The following is a 12,321-nucleotide window of genomic DNA, read 5'->3' as shown; positions in this document are numbered from 1 at the left end:
GAGGGGGCCTGGGGGCACAGCGTGGAGCCCTTTCCATGGAGAAACCCCTCCTGGAATCCTTCCTGAAGTCCTCTCCCCACACCACCAACGGGGACAATTTACACACAAAACTGAAATGCAGCTACACTGGCCCGTTGCCTTCCCAGAGCAGCTCTGATATTTATTAACACATCCTGATTAGATGACCTTTAACAGGATCATGCAAAGAAGGTCATTTTAATGATTATTTTGCCTACAATTTAAATAATTATGCATTCTACTAATAGCTGCAGCTATAATTAGGTTTGCCAAGTGGAATACATTACACAGGCTGACTCTGGGTCCTGGAGACCTCACTGTGGGTCAGACAGACCCTGGCTGTGGGTCAGTCACACCCTGGGAGGGGGCTTTGGGCTGCCAGCCCCTCCTCACCAGCTCTCCCTTCAGGAGAGACCCCAGGAACACAGGACATCAGTGAGGAACCAAAGTCCTGCCCTGCCTGCAGACCTGAGCAGCACAAACACAGCCCCACGTCTGCAGCACCAGTGGTTCCAGCCACAGCCTCATTCCCTGCTGCAAGAAGCAATTAATCTTTCATTTTTCCCTGCTTGGAGACACTATCATGTGTAATTAGTCCTCTCTCCCAGATGGAAGCTCCTGCTCGGCAGCCTTGCCAAGGTTAAACACACAGCCACACTCCCACTCTCCTCCAGGAGGTTCAAACACAACCAGCTCAAACAGAAACACCCCAGAGTGGGGGCACTCAGCAGTGACAGAGACTCTGACATTTCACTGGTCTCCAGGGATTCTGCTCTGCTCCCCAGGCGTGCAGCACCAGCTCCCCCCTGGTTCTCTCTGCACACACCAACCTCCATCCCCTCAGCCCCCTGAGCCTCCAGAGCAGAGTTCCAGCTCAGCAATTCGAATTGCCCAGCTGTAAAAGTGCAAACACTCAGGTGCACCAGAAGCACCGTGCAGCTACAAAATGGTTTTCTCCTCAGCTCCCCAGCACTGTGAAGACACAGAGATCAAGGAGCACAGTTAGAAGATGTTTCTCTTTCAACGCATTTGTTATCCTTGGCTCCAGGCCTAGGCCACAGGAAAGGGCAGCTCTGGGCTCCCAGCTGGCAGCAAAGCCCCAGCCCAGGCTGCAGCATCCCTGCCCTGCTCCCTTCCCTCTCCAGCTCAGCAGAACCACCGGCCCTCTGCAGGGAGGAACCCACTGTGAGGTTTGACACCTGCAATAAAATCACAGAATCACAGAATAATGAGGTTGGAAGAGACCTCTAAGATCATCAAATCCAACCTGTGACCTAACACCTCAACTAGACTATAGCACCAAGTGCCATGAAAATAGAATAAAACTCTTTTTTCCTTCCATGAAAATAAAACAAACTCCTTCTTTCGCTGGGGCTCACTGGAGATTCATATTCGTGGAAGGGTTGCCAGAAACCTCCCCTGTAAGCAGCACAGCCTGATGCCACCAGATCTGCCAGCAGTGCAGGTGGCTCTGGGTTCTCACCGTGGCTGGCAGCACCATGGAGCAGAGGGAAACTCCAGCTTTCCACCACTCACAGCAAAGCCCCTGACCCTGGCTCAGTCCCGAGGCCAACAAGGCATTAGTGTGTGCTGGAGCAGTTCTTCCTCTCCTGATTCAAAGCTCCTTAAGGATTATATAATTATAAATATGATATATCAGATATAATTACGCTGCTGGAAGAGCAAGACTGACAGTGCAGGAGGAAGGAAGCTTGCCCTGCCTGCATCCCCCAGCAGGGACCCATCACAGCAGAGATTGGTGTGGGTGACACTGACCCCCACGGTGGGTCACAGCACCAGGGTGGGTGACACTGACCCCCACAGTGGGTCACAGCACCAGGGTGGGTGACACTGACCCCCCCAGTGGGTCACAGTGCCAGGGTGGGTGACACTGACCCCCACGGTGGGTCACAGTGCTGGGGTGGGTGACACTGACCCCACGGTGGGTCACAGCACCAGGGTGGGTGACACTGACCCCACGGTGGGTCACAGCACCGGGGCACTCACTGCCACTGCCTGTGTGTGTGTGAGTGACAGAACAGAGACAGAGAGAGTGGCAGAGCTGCAGCCACATGGCCAGAGGGGACCATCGGTGCCACATGGTGTCACAGTGCCACTCCTGTCACAGTGCAGGCCTTAAGGGCCCTGAGACCTCTGGCACTGCCAGCTCTCCATACAGTTCGGCACACACAGGGACATCTGCCACATCCCCACATCCCACGGAGGGACACGGCCCTCAGGGAGGGGTCACCCCAGCACCACTCCCTCCTTCCTCAGCCTTCTCAGCTCTCCTTGCCCCGTCCCAGCAGCGGCGGCAGCAGGGACTGGAACCGCCTGGAGCAAACGGGAGGGTGAGCAGCTCAAAGCCATCGCTTCCCTCTCCTGCAGCCCCCTCTCCTCCAGTGAGCTGCTCCGGGCCAGGGCACTGGACAGAGGCTGTGCACACAGCCACAGAGCCCCTGCTCCCGGGCACAGAGCCTGGGAGTGCCCGGAGAGGGAGCAGGGATGCTCCCGGTATCCCAGCCCAGCCTCGGCCTCACTCCGGGCAGGCAGCAGCTCCTGCCCACGCCTCCACCGGCAGTCCCTGCTTGTCCCTGGCACAGGAAGCCCTCAGGGGCTTCTGTCCCGTGGGTGACAGCAGTGCCACCCTGCCACCTCCTCCTGGGCTGGCTGCACGGGTGGAGGAAGGGCCGTGGGCGCCGCAGCTGCTCCCGCGGAGGCTGCGCAGGCAGCACGGCTCGGGAGGGGAACGGGCACCAGAACAAACCTCGCCAACTGCTGCTGCCCCCCGAGAGCCTCATCCCCCAGAGCCCCTCTCTCCCCGGCACAGGGCACAGCCCCATTTCGGGAGACAACGCGTGTTTAGCCTCCACCTTCCGCAGCCTGTTACGCCGCCTGCTCCCACCACTTCTATTTTTAAGGGTGAGAGCTGTGGTGCTCTGTCGTTTCCCCAATTTGAGCTCCTCTCTCCCAGCAGTTCCCCAAATTAGCCAGTTTCCACGGTAAAACACAGAAGCTGCCAGACAGACCTGAGTGGTGCTGGCAGAGCCGGGCTCCACTGCCCGCAGGCCAGGGGATCCACTGGGAAAGAAATCCTCGGGGAAACAAGGGTGGGGCTCAGCTAGCAGCTGTTGGGATGCTTCTCTGGCACAAGGGATAGAAGGACATCGGGGCAAGGCTGCAGGCTCAGCCCCAAAGGGAAATCTCTGCCTCCCCGTGTGCTCCCTCTGCTCTGCTGAGCACAAGTTACTGGCTGGTTTGAGTGTTTTAAGTATCCCAGAAACCTGCCAGAGTCCCCACAACTACAGAATCCCAATCCCTGAAGGGCTTTAGAAGCCACGTGGATGTGGCACGTGGGGATGAGGGGTAGTGGTGGGGAATGGTTGGACTCGATGGTTCTTGGAGGCTTTTCCAACCTACACCATTTGTGAAACAGCCACCCAGGAGTGCCCTCAGCCAAGGGGGCTGGAGGAACACCTTCTCCAGGTGCTGCGGAGCCCCCTGAGCCCCAGCCCAGCACGGGAGCCGTACTTACATCCGAGGCAGGGCCCTTGTCAGCCCCGGGGCAGGAGAAGGTGACGAATTCATGGCACCGCTTGTGCACCACGAAGCAGCAAACTGCAAAGAGAACACAGGGACAGGGTCAGGGCGTGGCACGGGACTGGCACCACGAGAGCCGAGAGGCAGCAAAACAAACCACAGCCACGTGGATTTCTGAGCGGTCCCAGCAGGATTTTTAAGCAAACCCGTGGCAGATTTTTAAACCTCGTGGAATATCCCCAGCCAGACCAGGCATTTTGGTAAAACTCAGCAGAACAAAGTGTTGAGTGAATGTCAGAGGAGGGCTGGGAACAATTCTGTTCCTCTGAGCTCATTGTCACTCGTGGCACACGCTCTGAGGTCACCGCCGGGAATAAAAAGAGGGAGAATCTGGCGTTCGCGGGTATCTGAGCTGAAAAGTGCATGTGGCCAAAAATGGAAGATTGTACCGAAGGGAACAGGTGGGCAATTTTCCTCCCACAGCTCTGCTTTTCTCCAGCATCTCCCCAGCCTCCGTTTGCCAGACCAGAAGACACGCACGTCTTCCTCCCCTCACACACGTCAGTGCCAGCCTCGCCCTCCTGGGAGCGGCACAGGGAATTGATCCCGACACGCCGCTGCCCAGGCAGAAGAGTCCAGAGCTAAAGCCCATCCCCCAAACCCCCAGCCCCTTTCAGCACGTGCCCACCTGAAGTTGCCAGCACTGTTCCTGCAGTTTGTGCAGCCAAAGCTCTGTATTTCAAGGATGATTTTTTTTTTTCCCCAAATGCCAAATAAGCACCTCACCTTCGGTGACAGACCCTAAAGAATCATCTGTCACTGCAGGTAACTTCCACTGATGGCCCAGCCCCTCCTGCAAGGGTCTCAGCCCCTCTGGCCCTGCAGCTGGGGGTGGCAGCACTGCTGGGGCTGCCCAGGCTGGGGAGCAGAGGCACCACCTCGCAGCCCTGTCACCTCTGTCACCTCCTGGCTGCCAGGGCTGGCCTGGGCCACCTGCACTCTGCATCCACGCCCCAGGGATGCCCAGCTGTGAGTTTCTGTGCCATGCCCGGCCCCACACGATGAGACCTCGGCTCCAGGGGGCCCGAAGGGAGCCCAGGCAGGAACAGAGCAAAGGGAAGAAGCCCTGATCCTGAAGGGAGCCCGGGCACCACACTCTGCTCTGCCTCAGGGCTCTCCCATCTAACACATCCCTTTCCCAAGAGCTGTGGTTACACTGAGTAAGAGCCTCTGCACGATGAGGAGCAGGGACTGAGGTTTGGAGACAGAGCACAGGAACCAAACTGAGCTGTGCAACAACAGAGCAGGTTCCAGTTGCAGCAACATGGGATTTTTCCTAAGGAACAAGGAAAAGGCAAGTGACATCAGCCATGAACCTCACAATTCCCTCTTTGTGCCCTGCCACATCCAGCTGTAAATTCATTTTCCTTTTCACATTTTCCATTGTGAACAAAAACAAACCCAGAAGGTTTTAGAGGCAGAACAGCTGCCAAGAGCTCTCTCCTCGCAGGACCTCTCACTTGCTTTTCTGAGTCAAACAAACAAACATTTTCTTGAAAGCATTGCTCACCATTTCTGTCATTTGTATATGGAGACAGAAGCATCTGGGAAGCAGGAAGGAAGAAATTAGAACTCTATTAGCAGGGATTTCTCCCAAAGTGTGTGTACAAACTCGGGGAGCTCCGTGACACCCCGAGCACAGGGGCTGCTGCCAGAGGCTGGGCTGTGGTGGGAGCTCCCAGTGGAGCTGGGATCGTTGCAGCTCTGCAGGGGAAACCAGAGGGCTGAACTTGCCATGGAATGCTTTGGCTGGGAAGGGACCTTAAAGGCCATCCCTGGCAGTGTCCCAGGCCAGGCTGGACAGGGCTTGGAGCAGCCTGGGACAGTGGGAGGTGTCCCTGCCATGGCAGGGGTGGCACTGGATGGGCTGCAAGGTCCTTCCCACCCAAAGCATTCCGGGATTCTGTGACTAATCTGTGCAAGGATGACCCACTGGAAGATGGGCAGGCAGAACACCTCCCTGCCTCGCAAGGCAAAGCAGAGCTCTGTGCCCCAGCAGCAGTGGGGGCTCTGCACCCACTGCCTCCCAGGGAGCTCCACAGGCCTGCTGGGATCCACTGGAACACTCCCCAGCGCTTAGGCGAGTGCTCCAGCCATGCACAAGGAAAACAGGGCCAACAGAATGGATCAGGAGCAGGATCTCATGCCAGCAACCCTGTCTGGGCTCCTAAACGTGACCTGCCCATGGAAGTGAGGAGCTGCAGAGATCTTTCCACTGCTGTGCCCTCCTGCTGTCATCACACTTCAGCAGTTTCAGCCCATGTCTTTGTCAGTTTAGAAACCCCAGCACGAGCAGCAGCTTTCCCAGGTTGCTAATTAGACAGTTAATTTGTAAATCTTATTATTTGGGTAATAAAGTTATCAAATCCCACTGGTTGGCTACAAACATCCCAAGCCATTTGTACACAACAAGAATGAAAGATTAACCTTTCCCATTCCTTCCTGCACAATGCAGGAGGGTTTCCTGGCCCTAACCCCTCCTTCAGGGCCAGCTCCATTGCAGGGGTCTGGGGAGACCTGTCCTGTGAGAAGGGAAGGATACAAACCCTGTGGAAGGCAAGAGGCAGAGCCCTGAGCCCAGCAACTCTCCACAGCCTTAGGAGATCTGCTGGAATGCACATTTTCCACAGCAGTCCCAGCACAGTGTCTCAGATCTGAAAAGATTTGCACCAAAACATCAGGGCAAGATCACACACCTCAGTTCCCTGGGATCCTGACCCAGTCCTGGGAAGAAAGATCTCCTGGAAGGCTGGGTTTGAGAGCTAAGAAACCACAACAGCAGCAGGGCATTCTCAAACCCTAGGAGATGTCTTATTGTGGAGGATGAAAAGAGAGAAAATGCTGGAAAATGCTAACACGGTATTGCTTAAATATATATATATACACACAGACTTGGCTTCAACCACTGCTCAAAAGCCCTCCAGAAACACCACAAAGCAGTTTCCCTGCTGATTCCCTACTGATTCCAGAAGCTGCCAATCAGAAAAACCACATCCCAATGCATTCCAGGCGTTTGAAGGCTGCAGAACACACATCTGGCTGCAGCTCCAGCCCGGCCAGGGCTGTCCCCGGGAAGGGACCAGCAGAGCAGCCCCAGCTGCAGCTGCCCAAGGCCCAGGGTGTCCCCGGGGTGCAGCGGGCTGGGCTGCAGAGCTGCAGCTCCGAGCAGCAGCGTGGGGCAGGGGCAGTTGGCTGCTGCTGCTTTGGAGCCGTGCTGCAAATTCCTGCAGCAGCAGGAGCTGCAGCATTCCCAGCCCAGCCTGCACACACTCCCTGCTCCTGCAGGATATTCCCTCCTCTCCTGTCTGCACCATGCGAGCGGGTCAGGAGGTTCCCTGCCACCCCTCCCCTCACACGCTCGGGCACTTTGCCCAAAGATGCCCCAAGATTTGCTCTCGGAATACAAAATCCCCCCTAGGCCAGGGGCTCTGCCCGGGAAAAGCCCTTTGAGCTTCAAGCTCCTCATACAGGCAGCAGGCGGCCCTGGGAGCCAGCCCAGCACAGCCCAGGAAAGGCTCGAGGCAGTGCTTCGTTGGCAAACTCCTGAGCCCACCCTGAAGAGCCCAGACCTGTGGCATCCCTGGCACATGGAGGAGCAGGGCTGGCTCGGGGTGACAAACGCCCTCGTGCCCTGCTCGCTGCCAGCCTGGCACACGAGGGGGGATCGGCCCCGTCTCCCACACGGAACGTCCTCAGCCCTCCCCAGAGCCCAGCCTGTGCCAAGCAGCTCCCTGCAGGAGGGCACCCTGCCTGGCAGCCCACGAGCAGCCCTGCCTTCCACTCCAGCTCCATTTGTTCCTCTAATTTCATTGCACGAACTCCTTGTCCCGGTGTTCTGAAGAAGGGAATAATCAATTTTCCCGAGTCCTTTGCCAAATGAATAATTCAGGGACGTCACCTCTGATGCCTCCTGAGGCCAGCCCTTCCCAGAACACACATTCCCAGCGAGGGAAGCCTTTGTTCCTCCCGTCAGGCCAGGCAGAGGTCTGCAAGCACCGGGAACAGTCCTGGGTGCAGCATGTCAAGTGAGGGAGACAGATGGAGAGTTAACAGAGACAGAAGAAGGTTCAAGCAAGATTCATCTAAAAATCAAAGCCAGGGAGGAGTTCAAGCATCCCCGGGGAGCTGACGGAGCTGAGCTTTGGCAGATGGCTCCAATATCAGGGGAGCTCAAAGATTATTTCAAGCATATCTCAGTGCGTAGCTGCTCCCTTCCAACCTGTGGATATTCTCATTTGGATAACGACTCCACTTCCCAACGAACAACAGCTTTAGGAAACAGCTTGGAATTCAGATTAGCAAAACTGAAGGAAATAAAATAACACCAAAAAAACAAGAGAAAAAGACTTTTTAAGGGAGCTTTGTGTTGCTCCACCTACGCTGGGCAAACCCCTGGGGTCAGAGGTACCAGCCTGGCCCTGGGGAGGGACCAAAATGTGCCCCAGCCAGAGCTGCCCACGACTTTCCATTCCATGCTAAAAAAATCACGCTCACGACATCAAACAGAGGCAGTGAAGCATGGTAATCATAACATAAGGGGAAAGAAGGGCTCCAGGAGGGGAAGTCCTGAATTTCTGACAGCGCTTTGCAGCTTTTAATCACTTAGAGCACACAGAGAGAGAAGCAGAGCTAAAATTTGTGCTCTTTGGATTTAATCCGCAGCTTTGGTTAAAAGCTTTCTGGGGTTCTTACAGCACAGCAATCCTCAGCTCCCCAGACTTCAGCTGTTTTCCACTGTCAGCTCCAGGGAGACAGAGTGAAACCAGCTGTGATCCGCGGGGATTTCTGGGCAGCACCAGGAACAGCTCCGGGGATGGGGGTGGCGTGGGGCTCCTGCCCTGGGCGCTCCTCGGCTGGGGGACGAAGGCAGGGACACCAGGGATGTCCCCACCAACGCCAGGCTGCACCGGAGCTGGGTACAAGTGGCACCTGCAGCTTCTCGGGAAAGCCCTGGCCAGCAGAACTCCTGTGAATCCAGTGCCCCCAGTGCCCCACACCAGCCCCAGCAGCTGGGCACGGGGGGCAGGGAGGCTGCTCTGCCTGTGCCTCTCAAAGGCACATCTTTAACATCCCTCTTTTTCCACTGAAAGGGGTTGAGTATTTCGGGCCCAGCCACGTGCTTTTAGAAGGACTTCATGAACAAAACACCCCAAACCGCCCGCAGTTTTCCATGAAATACCATAATGAACTGACAACATCCTCTGCATGACAATGAATGCGCCGGAGCCAGGCGGGATGAGGAGCATCAATCATCCCCGGCAGGGGAAGGGGAGTGGGTGGGGACGGGACGATGACAGCAGCAGAGCTGGCATCAGGGAGAGATCTTCATTCTGCAGCACCCAGAGCCACCGGCAGGCCCCAGGGACAGGGCTGCCCAGGCACAGGGGCTGCCCCGGGCAGCACGAGCGATGCAGCTGGCCCAGGCTTTGTGGCTCTTGCCGGCACAGGAACCTGTGCCACATTTGGATGTGGCAGAGGCAGAGTTCCTCCACCCAGGGCATGGCACAAGTCCAGCTCCTGCTTCCTCTCCCAATTGCTTGGGTCAAAAATGCTGCTTGGGAGCAGCAGGCAGGGCAAACCAACATCCAAAGACACCGTGGGGGAACAGCTCTTCCCCTGCCCTGTGCCTGTCCCCAGACCATGCAGGGGCATGGCCCAGTCCCACCACGAAACAAGAGAGACCATCAGCAGCTCCTGGAGAACCCTCAGAGGGGCTCTTTGGCCCCAGGGCATGCAGACACCACGATGCCCCACTCCCCAAACCCTGCTGCCCGCAGCACAGGACTTTGGAGGGAAGCTCCAGGCCTGGAGAAGGCAGCAGGAACTGTTTCCCTGTGTCCCTGCCCAGAGCCGTGCTCGGGGCAGGGCAGCTCCAGCTCCCACCCCAACAGGAGCCCTGCAGGAACGGGAGGGGAAGGAGCTTCCCCCAGTCCTTCATGGCAGCCAGCTCACACACTGCAGCAGCAGTACCAGGGAGTTTTTGGAGTTGGAACTTGGTTCTTCCCTTGTTAACAATCCCTTCTAACTCCTTCCCTACAAGCCTGGATTAGGAGCGCTGTGGAGAGGAGGGTGGCACGGTGAGAGGGACACGCTGGGCTGCAGGGGACAGCCCCAGACCTGGGGCCACCATGGCCAGGGCAAGCAGGGACGCTGCTGATTTGGGGGCCTGGCTCCCTGGGGACGTTCCTGAGGACATCCCTGGTGCCTGCAGCCAGCTCCACTCACCAGCAGCCACGCAGCAGCCTGGGGACCAGCCCCAGCCCCACCACGACACCCTCAGCTCCTCCAGCAGCGAGAGATGAAAAAGAAGTACTCTGTGATTAATCAAAGCCCCGAGGGAGCAGATTAAACGGTCCTGGCAATTAGTTCTGGGTTTCTTAGGAAGGCAGTGGAAAGCTGCTGCAGTCCCTGAGGATGAGCACCGAGTCCTCCTAAAACCCTGCACCAGTTACACAACTGTGGCGATGTGTTAAATTACAGATGGTCTCAATTAAAAGTGCAGAGATGGAAAGGAGGCTCGGAAAAAAAAAAAAAAAAAACCAACAACTCCACATGAGAAGAAAGAGAAGATCATTAAAAACTTGGCAGCCTACTTTGACTCTGGTGACCTGGTAATTTAATATTGTAATTGAAACTCCGGGTCAGGCTCTTGAGAGGAGGGAGAAATATGGAAAGGTATCCCGGCAGGATCAGTGCTGCCCAGAGGAGAGGTCAGGCGTTGGGAGAGGGCAGTCCCAGCACAGATAACCCCCCAGAGCAGCCCAGCTTTGGCTCTTGCAGCTCCCAGCCCCAGAAGATGCCTGCTCGCCTGCTTTGAAGCCATTCCTTTTTGTCACAGCGTATTAATCCTGTTCAAGGCAGATAAAAACCCAGTCCCCAAAGTGCTAATAATGTAACTCAGTTAAAGCTGGATTTGGTAGCTTATCTCCAAGACAGAGAGGGGAACTTCACTCCCATTTTCTTCCTTGCATCCCCCCCCCATCCCCCTTAATTTTGAATATTCTGAGCACAGTCCCATTTCCAAAAGCAGAGCCCAGGTGGCACTGCCCAGGAGCACTGCCTGCACCTGCAGCAGGCCAGGAGGTGCAGGGACATCAGGGTGAAGAGTCTTTCAGCACTCAAAGGGTCCCAGTTCCAGCTGTGCCTGCAGCTGGTGCCCACCCAGTTGTCCCAGCACTGGGGTCACTGGTGTCTGGTGGTGGCCAGAGCCAGCGTGAAGCAGCACAGAGGTGGCTCCAGCCTGGGGACAGGGACACCCTGCAAGCTGAGGGGGTTGGGGAGCCCTTCCAAAGGGTTCCTCTGCCAGGGCCCTCACCTTCCCTCCAGAGGTGTGAGCAGGGAGCCAAGAGCTGGGGTCCAACACCACCCCCCAGATGGGAACAATTTCAGCTCTTTGAACAAAACACCATCGGGAGCAGACCATGAACTCAGAGTTACTGCACAGCAAGGGCTGGGAGGCACTTACACACTGCTAAAGAGCACGGGCTATAATCCTGCTCCCCTCTGCATTTCTAAAAAAAACCACAACACTGCATGGTCCCTTTGCTTTTCAGGAAGCGCAGAAAACAAAAATAATCATGAATACAACAGAAACATATTTTTTTGTGTCCGATATGAAGAGTAATGACTTCCCTGCTGCTGCCTCAGGCTTATTTTCAGCTGGCAGCATCTTAGGAGGGTTTGCTCTCCATGCACCAAGCAATGTTTAAAGGGTTTCTTGAACACCCAGGAACGTGAACAGCTCAATTTAACCACAAGTGAAAGTCTCAATTAGCCAGGGCCCTGCTAAGGTGAAGCTGCCTTCAGAGGATTTTTATTTGCTGTTGCAGTTGTGTTGCTGTGCACAGCCCTGGCTTTCCAACACCAACTGACCGTGTCCCCTCTGCGGCCACACCGCACTTCCCCGGTGACCAGCACAGGAACCCACGGCACGAGCTTGGACCAGATGGTTTCAAAGATCCCTGCCAGTCCAAACGTGCCCTGGCAGCACTTGGGGCACAGGCACAAACAGCTCGTGCCACAACACAGCTCCTGTGCACACACCCAGCAAACGGGCCCTCAGACCATCTCAAGATGATTTCTGTGCATCTCTGGCCTCTCTCTGCTGCTGCTGGACTCGTTATTGCCACCCCTCGCTGCTGCTGCCCAGCCTCAGCACCACGGCCCTGACACAGGGCAGGGGTCCCTTGGCTTGGGATTCCCCCAGGCCCCCTGTAAGAGCAGCGTGTCCCCAGAGCTCTGCAGCTGAGGGGGGGTTCTGAGTGGCCACAGGGGCTGGGGACTGCTCCCCAGCACCCCCTGCACCCCCAGCTCTGCTCACCAGCCCCAGCAGCGTTATCACAGCAGCTCCATCTGCTCGGGCAGTGCTGACTCACAGTCCCCACGCTCCCCCCCGGCCCCCCACGCTCTGCACCCTCCCACAGCCCCCAGCCTGTGGGGCTGAGCAGCCAGGAGCTGCTCCATGGGCACTGGGGCTGTTTTAACCTAGAGCAGAAATAAAGCCAAGCATTATTTGGTCCTCGCTGTCCGTGCTTTGAAGAGCTCCCTGCTGCCACAGTGGGAGGATCAAACACCCCAGGCTGCTGCAGGCAGGGGAGGGGTGTTCTCCACCCCCAGCTCTCACCAGAGGGCCTCCCCAAAAAGCCACCAGCAGCTCTCACCCCCCAGCACAGAGTCCCCAAAACCACACCCATCAGGCAGCTC

At 56.6% G+C, this 12,321-nt stretch overlaps 1 protein-coding gene across 2 annotated transcripts in view; it reads right to left on the bottom strand.

Moving 5' to 3' along the window:
- Positions 1-12,321, bottom strand: part of PRKCB (protein kinase C beta) — an 89,035-nt gene that overhangs the window by 48,518 nt on the left and 28,196 nt on the right. For both annotated transcript variants that reach the window (XR_008439666.1, XM_053992326.1), the window contains exon 3: positions 3,554-3,636. Coding sequence is in view for 1 of the 2 variants with exons in the window: in XM_053992326.1 (XP_053848301.1) it covers positions 3,554-3,636 (83 nt within the window). In the remaining variant the exon portion in view is untranslated. The remainder of the gene's footprint in view (positions 1-3,553; positions 3,637-12,321) is intronic.

Source organism: Vidua macroura, chromosome 16 (genome assembly GCF_024509145.1).
Source record: "Vidua macroura isolate BioBank_ID:100142 chromosome 16, ASM2450914v1, whole genome shotgun sequence".
NCBI classification, from domain to species: domain Eukaryota; kingdom Metazoa; phylum Chordata; class Aves; order Passeriformes; family Viduidae; genus Vidua; species Vidua macroura.
Note: the sequence above shows the minus strand (reverse complement) of the source record. Positions and strands in the feature narration are given on the sequence as shown.